Genomic DNA, 15,451 nt, shown 5'->3' with positions numbered 1-15,451 from the left:
TTGGTCTACTCTACTGGTCTACTCTACGTAGTCATGTAGAAATCTTGCCCAGCAATTTATGGTTTCAAAGTTATCTAGGTTTACTATATAAAAAACGATGATTATGATGATGGTCAAAATTATAATGTTTACATCATGTTTACAGGTATTTGTCATCAATTTTTAATTTTTCTGAAATATAACGACTTCCATATTTCTACAAACATTCTGCATGCAACCTTATTAATGTGAGTGGTAGACCGGGTTCCTTAACAGTCTGAAATCTGAATTAGTGTTGTCCATCATGTTCATGTTACCAATAGTAATTTTACGAGTACCTATGAAGTGTCTTCACACAATCCCCTCTTACTACCGGTCCTTGATATTTAACATTGTAACAAGAACACAATTTGACTGACCGGTTGGCTTGGTTGGTAGTAGCCCTGCCTTCTAAGTCGAGGTCGTGGGTTCGATTCCCACCCGGGGCAAATATTTGTGTGATGAACATAGATGTTCGCTCTGTGAGCCATCTGGTTTCCATAACACAAGCGAGAGCGTAGTGTGGGATCAGATCGTGCCGTGTGTGAAAATTGTTCTGAAATATTTATTTATATTTATTTAATTATATGTGCTGGTTGTAAATTATTATTGGTACTAATACAATTATTTTCAGGGACTCATTCAACTTGGCTGTGCGCTGATTTGCTTGTATGTAGTTTTATGTGTTTATTATGTTTGTTCTTCATGTAGATTGTCATCAGATAATAAAAGTTAATTCGTATTTTATTTTGCCTGACATTAGCGGAACAAATGAGAAGAGAAGCAATTTTCTAGTCGTTATCATTTAATGTTGATAATTAAATAATAAATATATAACATTACTACTAAAAACACTAATTTGAATAAATTATTACAAAAATTAACATGCCTAATTCAAAGACATCATACGTTTAAGATTAAATGACAAATGATTACATCATCGCTTAATACCTCAGAACATTTGCTAAGCAAACATTGACTAAATACCTCACGACGTCAACAAAATTCAATGCAAACTGCATTGAGGCCTACGCAAACCCGAGGCTCCGTAATCATAAATTCATTGCCACGCCTAGGAAGCGCACACAATCCAAAACTAAGGAGCGAAACCTTTACTCATATGGCGACGCTGCCGCCATTCGACATGAACCGTTCAGTCTTCAACCATCATACTGCGTGGTCAGAGTTATGTCAGTGTCTTAAAAATTAGTCCAGTGCTTTCTATACTTTCATACCCTTAAAAGGCAACGAAATGTCCAAGTTATCAGTCACCAACTTCAGTAAAAGGACTGGCAGCCCTTTCAAGCACGATAAAGACGAAAAGAAGGTTGTGCATGAAGAGGTACTTCAGAAAACCAATTATGAGAAGCAGAAAGAAAAAAGTGAGGAGTTGACGCAAAAAGTGAACAAAAAAGCAGCAGAATATCAGTCGAATAAACCTTGTTCTGGGGTGTTTACCGAGGTTGTTTCACACGGAGCTTTTACAACAAAGAAAATTGAAAAGGAAAAACCGAAAGAAGAGAATGTTGTATCGAGTAAAAACAACAACGGCAATGGATCCAAATCGTTTTTAGGATTTCCTTCTTCAGCAAATGATCTGGCGCTTGATGCAAAATCTGATTTGGAATCTGATCCTAACATTTCTAAAGAAGTTAAAGAAAAAGTAATTGAAAAATTGTTTGCATTAGTCTCCATGGTACAACATACATATGAGTCAAAGGTCAGAATAATGAGTGAATTTGAAAAATATAAAGACACACATTTAAGGAATGAATTAAGACGCGAAAAGGAACACTCGGAGCAATTGTACAAGTTACATATAAATTTTCAAAGTGAAGTTATACAATCGATACAGCAATTGAGAAGTGAATTAGATTTAACAAGAAATTTGACAAATAACACGGAAGAAGCTACAAATTTAATGAGTCTTAGAGATAATAGCATAAGGTATACACCCAATGATGAACATTCTATTGATACAGTGGATAACAAAAGTGACATCACGAATTAAATATGGTTTTACAAAAATAATTTATATGTCGTAATTATAACGTGTTAAGTTTTGTTAACATATTTAATAGAATTCTTTTATTTCATGACAAAGTTATGACTACCACCATTCAGCGGAAAGTTCAATATTTACAAGTTCAGATAACATAATTTTATTTCTTTTAATAATATTTCTGCTATAGATTTTATTAAAATCCGTCCTTCATTCGGAGATACCGTTTATTTATAATGTTTACATATTTTGTTTTTCAAGGTTTTTGTAATTATGTAGGCAATAAGAACGTTGGCGTGAGTGGGTGATTTCATTGGTTTTATATACATATTTATTATTGTTTTTATACCATATCTTGTACTGTATATTATCATTCCTATTTATTAAAAACAAATGTTTCCCATATACTGCTTGTAATTAAGTAGAAACAATGTGACTAAATATTCAATGATGATATGATAATAAAGTATTGATTTTTTTATCTGTAGTTTTACTTATTGCTTACAAAAGTGTTTAATATTATGTAAGTCTGAATATAATGTTTACTACAGTCTACTAGTAATGTAACGCTACTATCAATGACATAAATAAAATCGAGACAGATTTAAATCAAGGAAAAACCGGCTTTGTATCAATGAGCGCATGTATTTATGTTACATCCTTTAGTTGTAAGGAAGACACGATACAAACTACTTGTTATTAGTGTTTTCAATATAAATAACAATTCTTTAAAATACAATGATTATTTAAATTAATAAATAAATATTTCTAGAGACAGTGTGTTCCAAAATTGGTACGTACCTATTTATATGCCAGCAAACAAAATATTATCTTTATATAACTGGAAGTTATTATGAATCCTTGTGTTCCAGATATGGCAGCCCCATTTTATGCGTTTAGCGTATTATCAGTTTTATTGTATTATGTCCATTCTAAGCCAATATGCCACAATCCTGGATTAGAGGTCAAAAAACTCGTATGCTCTCCTGGTAATTACAGCGAGCTTATACTCACACGGGGTATTGTATCAGACAATAATATAACAACGTCTATAATTCTAAGCAATTGTAGGATAAGTGACATTGATTTCGAATCATTCGAGCGACTCCCAGCGCTCAGGCATCTCGATCTATCTAAAAATAAGATCACCAGATTGCAACTAGGCGTATTAGATGGTTTCAGAGCACTGACACATTTAAATCTATCTAACAATTATTTAACAACATTCCCACTGGGCTTGTTTGATCAAAAACCGAATTTAATTAATCTAGATGCAAGTTCAAATAGAATAGACACATTGATTTTGGGAGTTTTTGATCCGTTAAGGAAATTGGAACATCTGGACCTCTCGAGCAATTCTTTGATTGGAAACAATGTTGACCCATATCTCTTTGATCGCAGCCGGAAAATTAAATATTTAAGTTTTTCTAGAAACAATATGAATAATGCCCAAGATATTTTGCTGCATGCAGTTAGTGAATTACAAACACTTGAATTGGAAGAATGTGAACTTGAAGAAATCCCAGACTTTTTCATTGTAAGGAGTTTTAAAGCACTGAAAAATCTTAACTTGTGCAATAATGCTTTGAAAGAAGTAAGAAATTCGCACTTTAGTAATACATCAACATTGTGGACACTAGATTTAAGCGATAATGTAATAGAGAATATCGAAGAAAATGCCTTTAAATCTTTGACCAATTTAAGAATTATCAATTTACGAAATAATATTCTAAAGGTAATTCCTGATACCTTATTTCAAAATATACCAGCACTTGCGAATATCGATATGTCACACAATTTAATAGAATACGTTCCTGTTAATGCCTTTAGAGGGACTAAGCTGAAAAATTTGAACTTATCAAAGAATAAAATCACATATCTACAAGACAATTTCTGTTTGGAATTAAGGAATTCTGGGGCAATGTTGAAGAAGTTTTATTTTAACGATAATCCCTGGCAATGTCCATGCTTGAGAGATATTATAAACGAAGTGAAAAAGTTTGAAATAATCTACAACAGTGCAAAATATGATGGAAAGCATCCAGTGTGTGTGGTATCGGATACAAATAATTGTCATAGACACATTGAAAATAATGAACAGTTCCTCGACTTATATGATAGTATAATAAGCAATTAGCATATACATATTATTTTTTATGGCACGCCTTGATGTGTAGAAGCTGTTAGATTGTAATTCGAGTACATAGTTTTTAATGTTTTATATAAGCGCCATCTATGGAAAAGTAGTGGAACTTCTACGTAAATATTTTGAACTTTGATGAAATAGAATTCTGTGCGAAAACAGTGACATCTATTGTATAGATCTTTAATAATTTACCTTTAGTTTTTAATACTACCGATAGGCGTCGGTACCGATTTTTATTTGTAAGATATGTAATGTTAAGTTTTTTTTGTATACATCTTTTTATAATGTATGGGTTTATACTCCAAACACACAATAAATATTAATACTGAATACCTTGACTTTATATGTGAATAAATTGGTTCATAATCAAATTTTATTTCATTTTATTTACCTCCTGCACTATTTTCTATCGGTAAAGGATAATGAATTTCTTGTACATGGTCTTAGATACTTTTTCGTTTGTTTCACAATAATAATTAAAGTAATTTAAATTTATATTACATATTAGCTGCTTGCCCCGGCTTTGCTCGAGTTGAACCTGAGTAAAAAAAATAGTATGTCTAATAGTATTTTTTAATCGATTAGATATAAAATTCGATAAAGTTATTATACGAGTGATTTTTCACAACGCCTTTCGGTCTGCATTTTTATTGCATTGACATTTAAAAAGCAAAATATTTTGGATTGAAATTTTTAGATATCTACCTATTAATTATTATAGTAAGTAATAGAATAAATATATTAAGGTAAGTTATTATTATCGAAAAATATTTTTATTTTGAGTATGACACATTTTTAAGCTTAGAATTTTTTTTTTTTTTTTTTTTTTTACTATATTACACTTAGGATCCAATTCTTTACTTTTATGACATTTGAATATTTGTTTTCCTTTATTATAATTACGTGGCGTATCTTAAAATCTGTTTATAAGTACCTAAATAGATTTTTATTTATTATATAGATTATATAGATTTTTTTTTTTTAAGAATTCAGTTTTTTCCTATTTCAATTTTTATTCATGCAATGTCAAATCTTTAGCGTATTTTTTAAGGTTTTAATAAAAATATAGACTAATATTTGCGATAATTGGATACATAAACTAGGTAGTTAATTGGACAAGTTATAAAAACATAGATGAATCATAATTTATGATTTCGCAAGTATTCCAGGAATTCATCAGGTAGGTGACCTGTCACGTCCCTTTTTACGTAAAAAGGAACGACATGTGTGGCATCAATTATCGATGGCTATATTAAATATCAGCAAAGTACGTTTTATTTGTTTACATTTTTTAAAATAAATAATTATTTAATTTTATATTCAACGTAGGATATTCTTTAGTTTTTATATTTCAATTCGGTTTAACAAGAAAAAAACGGAGTTAGATCTTATGTCATATCTTAAGTGTCTATATTCCATTTTAAACTACCGAACTTATTGTCACGAAGATAAGCAAATAAAAGGTGAGAGTCACCATATTTTTTGAAGAATTAGACTAGGACATAATGTTTCTTCCAGTATAAAAATCACTAGGTATACATATTTTAATTACTTTATTATTAGGAAGTTTCTTTCCCTAATTCAATAAACCTATTAACTTATACTTACGTACAAAAGGCATGTCATATAAATTTCTGAACGTAATATCCGCACATTTATTATTTATATTCGGACATATTTTTAAACAATACAAAAGAAATGTTTCTGCCAAATGGTCTGGAAGAGGCTCGGTGGGATAAAAAACTGCGATCTCGTGCCGGATAATTAAGGCTTTTGAGGAATCATTTTATTAGAAAAAAGTTTCGCTTTACCTGAGATATCAAAACTCTACATTTGTATAGGGTGTTCTAAAAAAGTGTACTTATTTTGAATATCCACTACGTTAGAGGTGTTTTGTAAATTTTGTTAATAAAATGTTAGATAAAGACTAGATTGATTAATTTGATAATAATTAAGATCAACAGGGTTTATTCCATTTTAACTTAATTCAAACGTAAACTGTTATTTATATACTTTATACTTTTCTTACACACAATTGAACAACGGTAGGTAAGCTATCTCTTGTAAAAAGCGCATGTGTCACATTACCTAATAAATGATAAATTATTATAAAAGATTTTTTAATATTGCAGAATTACAAAATATCTATTGTATCCATATTGTATCTGTAATACTGATATCATATGGCTATTTTAAAATTAATTTTAAAGAATTGTCACCGAATAAAATGCTTCAATAGGATTTTTAGTTTTACTACTCTTAAATTATGACACAATTGCTATAATAATAAATATAAATATACCGTATATTTTTTATATAATTTCTTTTTTATTCCTTTCCCAGCATCCTATAGAATCTAATTCTACATAACTGCGTACGCGTACGGAAACTCGGCGATATGCGATCTCTCAAAAAACCACCCCAAGTTTTTTAAACGCAAAAGAAATTCTCGTAAAAAACATCGATTTCGCAGATGTTGATTTTATAAATTTCATGCACGTGTTGAATATTTTTTTGGTGGCCAGTGCGGTCTCATATTGGTTATAAAATTGTCTAAGTTTTGTGTAAAACTAATTAGGATAAATGGCGGTAGAATTTTTATGTTGCAGCTGTTGGACTTTTAGTTGCAATATAGTTCGCATCTTCATCCATTTTGTTAATGTCGGCTGAAGGCCCTCTCTTAGTGGACTGTAGTGGTGTGGGGGTTTGTAAATAATACAAACAATTATTTCTTCATACGTAGAGGGCCAGGGTGCCGAGCCGGAGCGGAGTTATTCTTCTTGCTTTTCTGAAGCGCGGGTGGAACTGGAATGCCGTGACGCAAGCAAGCAAGCAAGGGTCTTCACACACGCGGCCTCCGTTAGGAGGCTGCGTGGGGGATGCTGTTCAGGACGATTCGTCCTCTGCAGCAGGTGTATGGCGCCGCCCGCTAATACGGGCGGGTTACTGGGAGGACGAATCGCCCTGTTTGGGAATAAAAGTGTTAGTTATTTGGGGCACAGTATAGGAGACTGTGCCCGACTTTTTAAACCTTTTCGCATTTTGCGAAGACTCGACCGACCTGTGTTTGGTTTTACGAGCCCGTCTTAGACTTGTGTCTAAGCCGGGGACGGACTGGGAACCCGGGAGCGACACAAAACCGATGGGTGTGATAGGAGACGCCAATTGCGCGTGGGAGTGGGCGGTGGATTGGCTGGGTACGTTGTGTACCGACTGTGTAGGAGTTATGCAGGGTGAGGCGACAGACGGCGCGATAGGAAGCGCCGTCGCAGGCGAAGCTTGCGTGGGTGGGGGCGTTGTATAGGATTGCGCTATTTGCGCGTGGGAGTAGGTTTGGTAGGAGGGAGTAGTGAGGGGCGCACAGAGTGCGTGGGCGGTAGGTGGCGCTGGAGGCGCAGTGTATGGTGCCGGCATTGTTTGCAATGCCGGTGGTGAGGACGGCGTGTTCGCCTTAGGAGAGGGGGGTGGTAGTAGATCGCGCGGATTCGGACGACGCGACCCGGGAATGGCGCGGTGCGGAGCAATCTCTCGGAGATGGGAATGAGAGGAGGCGTCCGCCCGCGAGAACATGTTTTGGGAGAGACGAAGGATAAACTCATCCAGCGTTTCTACACCGAGATCGCTACGTATTAGCTCGTTTCTCACATACCTCGGCGCACCGACGATAGCGCGTAATGCGAGTGACTGCCGCGCACGCATTTTGCGGCGCAGGCTTTCACACACATACACATACCAGGCGGGCGCGGCGTACGTGAGGAGCGGCCGTAGGTAGGTTTTATAAACGCTTACCTTTATACGCAGCGGGAGTTCAGAGTATAACACCGGACGAAGTATGGCGTGGGCGGCTTTGCACTTGTTAATTACCTGCTTCACGTGGCTGTTAAAGCGAAGCCGGCAATCAATAGTTACACCTAGGTAAAGGACGGTATCGGACCATGGGATCTGCTCACCAGCCAGAGTGAGTTGGTGGGAGGGAGTCAAACCACCGAACCGAATCACCTGTGTCTTTCGCGCGTTAACAGATATCCGCCAACGATCGAAATACGCAGGCAACTCATCAAGCCAGCGTTGCGCCTTAACCATCGCATGCGTTGTATTCAACGATGCGGCGATTAAAGCTACATCGTCGGCGTATAGCGCGAGGATTTGATTAGAATTTGGCGCGGGGGAGGGGAAGTCATCTGTGTAGGCGGAGTATAGCGCGGGCGATAAACAGCTGCCCTGCGGGACACCCGCCTGCACAGAGTGGTTTCGGGAAATGGCGGGGGACACGGAAACGTGAAAGGAGCGGTCCGTGAGGAAGGAGTGCAATATCCTCACGAGCCGCGCGGGGCATTGGGTAGTGGTAAGGATCTTATATATAAGACCCTCGTGCCAGACGCGGTCGAAAGCCTTTTCGATATCTAGGAATATTGCGACCGCTCTCTCATTCCTGTTCAAGGCGGAGCTAACATGGTGCAATACTCTAGATACCTGAAGGGTGGTACTGTGTGCCGAGCGAAAGCCGAATTGCTCAGCGCGCGGCGACACGTACGGACGCAGCATAGGCAGCAGTAGTGACTCGAACACTTTGGAGACTGTGCTCAACAAGGTGATGGGTCGATAACTGCCCGCTAAGGAGGCATTCTTGCCGGGTTTGGGGATCATTATTACGCGACCGGTTTTCCACACTGAAGGGAAATGACCGGCGCGCAATATACCGTTAAACAGCCGCGACAAAGCCGCGACTGTTTTACGGGGGAGGTGGCGAAGGGATTCGTTCGTCACGCCGTCCTCACCGGGCGCTTTGCGCAACTTTGTACGCGAAATCGCACGGCGGACGGCGGACGGGGAGGTGAAGAATACTTCCTCAGCGGGCGGTATCGGTGATGCTAGAAAACCTGATAGGTGTTCGTTCACCACTGCTGCGTGGGCGGCGCTCGACGGCGTCAGGGGGTTCGGCTGAAAAACTTGTGCCAGATGTTCGGCGAACAAGTCAGCGCGACCCTGAGGGGCGTATATATAATTACCCGCGGAATCGGTGAGTGGGCGCGCGGGGGCGGCTGAGGATTTAAGCCTGCGACAGAGGTTGTGGAGCGAGGGCCAGTCCTCGGCGGCCGAGTCGATCGCACGGTGCCAGCCCTCGATCCTGTTCGCCTCAAGCGCATCGCTAACTTGCTCTCGCAAACGAGCAAGTTGCCGCTTGAGGGTGGGACAGCGCGAATGCTGCCACTGCCGTCGCAGAGCTCGCTTCCTCTGGATAAGGGCTTTAATGTGAGAAGGAATAGGGGGGAGTATGGACGTGGACGGTTTGAGTGTCGTGGCCTGGGAAAGAGCGGACTTAAGTGCTTCATGCAAGTCATTTGCGAATATCTCCACGTCCTCGGCGCTTGAAACCGCGCGTGAGGGCGTGGAGCGCTCAAGCGTATTCGCAAATAACTCCCAATTGACACAGCGGCGGGAGTAGGATGGGGCAAGCGCGGAACTGTTTGCGGTGATCTCGACCAATACCGGCAGGTGGTCTGAGCCGAGATCGTCCACAATAACAGTTTGCGTCATCGACTGGCGGATCACATTGTGAATCGTAAAGTCGATGACGTCCGCTTCCGTGACGCAACCGGTTTTGCGTCCATATTTATATTTTACGCGTTATCCCCTCCACTCCGGCTGGCCACGCCCCTTACCTCACTCTTTATTTCTCAATCATTTATTTTTACATTGTTTTACAATTTTATTGTGTTCATCGTAATTATTACAACATATTATTTTAATATTACATCCATAATATACTCCGCCAGCGCCCCGTTTAGACTGCGCGCACAATTCTTTACAAATTTTCTTTTATACTACCCCGTCCCCCGCTTCAGGTGTATAAATATACTGCGGGGGACGGCGTGTGCGCTCACGACGGAGCGCGATCCCAGCATTTGCAGGGCATCGCGCCATACCATCGGAGACCGCCGGACATAAGAGGCCTACCACGTGACCTAGTCTCCTAGGACACGACCGCTTCCTCGCCGCTGGCTGATGGGCGCCCCCCGGCACCTTGCCGGCGGGCTCGACCTCGCTAAGTGGCGGGTGGCTTCACCCACGGACATTCCTCCCTGCAGCAGCTAGCAGATCGCCCGCGATAACACGCGGGCTCGATCGCACTGCAGCAGGACACCTCCCGGACACGACACCTCGGACCATTAGGTCCCACCCAGTGCCCCGCCTGTAGTTGCAGGCGGCGTTGCCACCACTGAAAGGGGCCGTCGCCCCGAACAGTTACCCCGAGGCCTGTGAAGGCCTGCGTGGAAGACCCCGCGAGAGCGTGTGCGCTCAGTCGCGGACGTGACGCTGTCGCATGACGAAATACAATAATATCAATTAAATCCTAATATCACACACTTAAAACAATTAAAATATTCATAAAACATAAAGAAAGACATAAACTAATTCACGAAAGACATAAACATTCACTAATATCATAAAACATTTTCAATCTACAATTATCAAACAAAATATAAATATTTACTATTCTACTGAACATTCTTAACACAATAATAACCTTTCAGGCATAAGCCTTCATAAATCTTTATGCAATAGACATCACAAATAACTTTACGTACGAACTGTTCCTTATACTTTACTATACAGATAATCCTTCAGGCATAAGCCTTCAGGATTTTATACTGAACACTTATTTTACTTTACTAGACTAGTTAGATAGTTTGCTTTACAAAACATAAACTTTTCAATATAACTAGAACAAATTCGTATTTCTTTTCATACTAATTATTTTATAAGCCTTCAGGCGTAAGCCTTCAGGATTCTAACGTTATATTTACAATAAATTAGGTACTTTACGGTTTGTCGTGCACATTTCTCCCGCCGTCGCACTCTGCGATTTGAACTGGTAGCACGACGATCTTCTTGGTGGGCCGCCGGAGGATTCTGCCGCCGCTGGTCTCCACGTCGACCACTCGTACCTCGCCGTCCTTGCCGGGATACGTAGCGACGACTCGTCCTCGGGGCCACGTGTTCCTTGGTTGATTGGAGTCGCACACGATGACCAGGTCGCCGATCTTGGGGGCCGCGCCGCTTGCGTGGGGCTCCCGCCGCTGTTGGAGTACGGGCAGGTACTCTCGCACCCAGCGTCGCCAGAAGGTGTCGGCGAGCTGCTGCGCGCGCTTCCAGTGTGTGCGCGCTGTTGTTTGGTCTTCCTCGATGGTGCAGGGTGGCGGCACGTAGCAGTTGGAGCCCAGCAGGATCATATTCGGTGTGATGGCGGGCGGCACGTCGGGGGTCACGGCCACATGAGTGAGTGGGCGTGAGTTTACGGTGGCTTCTACTTCGGCGAGGAGTGTGGCGAGCGTCTCGTCACTCGGGCGCTGCTCGTGAAGCGTGTGGCGAAGGGCTTCTTTCACGGTGCGCACCATGCGCTCCCACGCGCCGGCCATGAATGGGGCGGCCGGCGGAAGGAAGCGCCAGCTGATGCGGCGGGCTGCTGCTTCTTCCTCAAGTGCGGCCCACGCGTCCGTGAGCTCTCTGTTGGCCGCGCGGAAGCACGTTGCGTTGTCACTCCATATCTCGGCCGGGCAGCCGCGCCGCGCTATGAAGCGGCGCAGCGCGTTGATCGCTGAATCGGTGCTGAGTGACACGACGACCTCCAGATGTATGGCACGCGATGTTAAGCACGTGAAGAGGGCCACGTAGCGCTTCTCTCGATGGCGGCCGACGGTTACCTCTTGCGGGCCGAAGTAGTCGAGTCCGGTGAATGTGAATGGGCGCGCGTGATGCGCGAGGCGTGCGGCGGGCAGGTTGCCGGTCGATGGGCGCGCGGGCTTCGCGCGCAGCAGGCGGCAGCGCGGGCAGCTCTTTAACACCTCCTTTGTCGCGGGTCGTATTCTTGTTATCCACAGTCTTTGTCTTAGTTCGTTTACTACAATTTCGACGCCGCCGTGATGCAGTTTTTCATGTATGTGTTGTATATAGAGCTGCGTATACTTGTGTTTTCCGTCGAGCACTGTCGGGTTTGCGGCCTCTGCCTCGATCGCGCTGGCTTCATTCACTCTTCCTCGTAATTTCAGTATTCCGTTTTCGTCTAAGGCGACACTTAATCCCGCTAGCGGACCTTGATATTTTTCAGTGAGCGGGTGTCCTTGTTGTAGTATCGCTATCTCTTTCCCGTATGTTGCTTTCTGTGTTAATTTCACAAGTGTGTTTTCCGCGGCGCGTAGGTGGCGCGCACTTAATATTCTATATTTTCTTTCTTCATTGTTCGGACGGGAGACGATTTTTTCATTGTTCTTTTTCACATTTCTTTTCCACGTCGCGTCTTTTTCTTCATTTTTTCTTGTACGTTTTCGACGTGTTGCATTGACGAGTTGTTTGGGGCGACGACAGAGTTCGATGAATTGCAGTACGCGGGCCGTTGTGCGCACTAGCCGTGTCCATTGTGAGAAGCGCTCGAGGTCGATGAATGCGGGGGCGGGGTCCGACGTGTTCAGCGCGCCGCATTTTTCTTTTTCTTCGCCCGTGTCGGTGATGATGTTTTCCTTCTTCTCAACCGGCCAGTCGCATTCTTCGTAGCGGAGGAAGTCTGGACCGGTGAACCAACGGTGTTGCGGGTCGAAGTCAGCGGGGGTGTTGCGTGTAGCGTCGTCCGCCGTATTGTGCGCCGTAGGGACCCAGCGCCATTCATCCTTTTTCGTGAGGTCTTCTATTTCGGCTAGCCGGTGCGCCACGAATGTTTTATATGTACGTGGCTCGCTGCGTATCCATGCAAGTGCTGTTCTCGAGTCGCTCCAATACACTTTTCTTTTGAAGGCGAAGTCGTGACCTTCCTCGACTGTTCGTGTGAGGCGTGCTCCGAGCAGGGCGGCTTGCAGCTCTAGACGTGGGATCGATATCGGTTTCGTGGGCGTGACCCTGCTTTTCGCGGCGGCGATCGCGATGTTTATTGATCCGTCGGCGCGCGTCGCTCTTATGTACACGACTGCTGCGTATGCTTCTTCGCTGGCGTCCACGAATGTGTGTATCTCTCTCTCAGCCGCGGGTTCGTAGTCATAGCAGCGTGGGATGCGGAGCGCGTCGAGGTGCCGTATATTCGCCACCCAGTTTTCCCAGCGATGTTGTAGCGCGCCGGGAATGGGGTCGTCCCAGCCGGTGTTGTACTTCCACGTATCTTGCATTATTCTTTTCGCCGGTGTGAGGATGGGCGCGATGAGGCCGAGTGGGTCGAAGACCGACATGATGAGACTGAGGGCTTCTCTCTTCGTAGGTGTTCGCTTATTTTCGATTATTTCCTGTGGTACACGTTTTGTGTTTACGCGAAAACCGATGTAGTCTTGTTTCACGTGCCAGAGTAGTCCCAATGTTCGCTCTGTCTCGCTCCCGCCGATCTCGACGGTGGTCGCCCCGGTGTTCGTAAAGTTTCTTATCGCGTTTTCATTGTTCGATGCCCACCCACGCAGCTCGAAGCCGGCGTATCGATGTATGCGATCGACGTGCGCCGTTATCTCTCTTGCTTCATCTTCGGACGTGTAGCTATGTATATAGTCGTCCATATAATGGTTCTCTTGTATCGCGCGTGCGGCTGCCGGACTCTCGTTCGCGTGTTCTTGCGCGTTTCTATTCTTGATGTAGAGTGCGGTGCACGGTGATGAAGAGGCGCCGAAGATGAGCGATGTCATACGATATTCATCGGGCGGCCCGTCGTCGCGTCGATCGCCACGCCAGAGGAAGCGTAGCGCGTCACGGTCTTCTTCTATAATTTTTATCTGCATGAACATTTCCTTGATGTCGGCGGACACGGCGATTGGATGTTGACGGAACTTCATGATGACGGCAGGCAGAGATTGTAGCAGGTCGGGCCCGGGCAGCAGCATGTCGTTGAGAGAGCGGCCATGTGACTTAGCGGCCGCGTCGTGCACCAGACGAATCTTCGCTTTGTCCGGGTTAATCACTGGAAAGTGCGGGAGGTACCACACTCTCCCGCCGGTGGGCGGAGTCTGCGCCCTCTCTGCGTAGCCGGACGAGAGTAGATTTTCTATTCTTTCTTCATATTGTTTCTTCAGCTCTCCGTCTTTGTCCAATTTCTTTTCTAATGTCTTCAATCTTTTCAATGTGTCGCCGTAGTTGTTCGGTGTATCTGCGGACTCGTCTCTCCATAGGAGTCCGGTTTCATATCGGCCGGACGGCAGGCGTTGACTTTTCTTTTCCAATATGCTGAGTGCCTGCTGCTCCGGGTCGCTGCGCTGTCTTTTGGGTTCGATGCCGATGGATTCTAATTCGAAGTATTTCTTCATCATATTTTCGAGTGTGTCAGATGACTTCTCCGCTTCCGAGAGATGAGAACAGAACAAAACTGGGTGCTTGTTCGAGGAGCGGCAGCCGTGCAGGACCCATCCTAATAATGTCTTCGAAGCGACGGGTTGATTCCTCTTGCCGTGCCGTAGTTTTCGCGTTATAATGAGCTCCCAGTTGTCTTGCCCTATCAGCAGCTTCGGTGTCGCATTTTCATACAGTAGGTCCTCTTGCAGGTCGTGCAGATGGTTGCAGCGGGCGATGTCACTCTCGCGGATGGACTGCGTGAATGCGTGGAGCTGGTGCACGGTGCGGGCGTTGTCTAATGCGTATTCTTTTTCTTCATGTCGTCCTCGTACTCGTGCCTTCACTCTCTTGCTGTATTCGTGGTCATTCTCGTGCCCATTCACGCCTTGAATTGTGATGGACTCGCGTGGCCCGTCGAGACCCAGCTGCTCTGCAAGCGCCGTTTCAATGATGGTCACCGTGCTTCCTTCGTCGAGCAGCGCGTACGTGTCACATTTTCCTTTCGGTCCCATGATGGTGATGGGAGCGATCTTCAGATACGCGCGGCGGCGCGTAGGTTGCTCCGACGTAGCGCTGTTGATGTTAATCGCTGATACTAGGACTTTCTCTTCACTGGCTTGCGGTTGCGCTGTCTCTTCAATTTTCTTTTCCGCTGTCTTTGTATGGTGGAGCATCTTGTGGTGCTTCATGGTGCACCCGTTGAGGCCGCAAGGACGAGCGCGGCATGTTGCTCGTTGATGTTTACTTCGAAGACAGCGGAAGCACACTCGATATTTCTTCGCTATTTCCCATCGTGTATTTACGTCGCTGTTCGTAAATTGTCTGCACTCGACGAGTTTGTGTTCTCGCTCGCACATCGGGCATCTTGTTTCTCGCTCGCTCGCGTCGTTCGTTGCATAGGCTCGCTCCGTCCTTTTCCTTGTTTCTGTATCTAATGGAGCGTAGCTGGAGCACTTGTCTGCTTCTTTATTCAGGAATTCTGCGAGCTT

The 15,451-nt window shown here is 43.6% G+C and overlaps 2 protein-coding genes and 1 long non-coding RNA gene across 3 annotated transcripts in view; all 3 read left to right on the top strand.

Moving 5' to 3' along the window:
• Positions 1-15,451, top strand: part of LOC149478040 (uncharacterized) — a 180,385-nt gene that overhangs the window by 12,315 nt on the left and 152,619 nt on the right. The gene's annotated exons all lie outside the window — the stretch shown is intronic.
• Positions 1,082-2,403, top strand: LOC149478044 (uncharacterized). Its single transcript, XM_089709817.1, has one exon. It carries the CDS (start codon positions 1,271-1,273, stop codon positions 2,027-2,029), a length of 759 nt encoding a protein of 252 aa, XP_089565943.1. The 5' UTR covers positions 1,082-1,270; the 3' UTR covers positions 2,030-2,403.
• Positions 2,700-4,526, top strand: LOC149478043 (uncharacterized). The gene is made up of 2 exons (XM_089709727.1): positions 2,700-2,813; positions 2,893-4,526. Exon 2 carries the CDS (start codon positions 2,895-2,897, stop codon positions 4,155-4,157), a length of 1,263 nt encoding a protein of 420 aa, XP_089565853.1. The 5' UTR covers positions 2,700-2,813; positions 2,893-2,894; the 3' UTR covers positions 4,158-4,526.

Source organism: Colias philodice, chromosome 23 (assembly GCF_061535455.1).
Source record: "Colias philodice isolate Cphi_HAF_F1 chromosome 23, ilColPhil1 Martin Lab GWU primary, whole genome shotgun sequence".
Taxonomy (NCBI): Eukaryota; Metazoa; Arthropoda; class Insecta; order Lepidoptera; family Pieridae; genus Colias; species Colias philodice.
The sequence above is the reverse complement of the archived record's forward strand: the minus strand, read 5'-3'. Positions and strand labels throughout refer to the sequence as shown.

Bases quoted from the DNA above. Each gene is read 5' to 3' on its own strand.
- LOC149478044 (XM_089709817.1), top strand. From the start codon at position 1,271: ATGTCCAAGTTATCAGTCACCAACTTCAGTAAAAGGACTGGCAGCCCT.
- LOC149478043 (XM_089709727.1), top strand. From the start codon at position 2,895: ATGGCAGCCCCATTTTATGCGTTTAGCGTATTATCAGTTTTATTGTAT.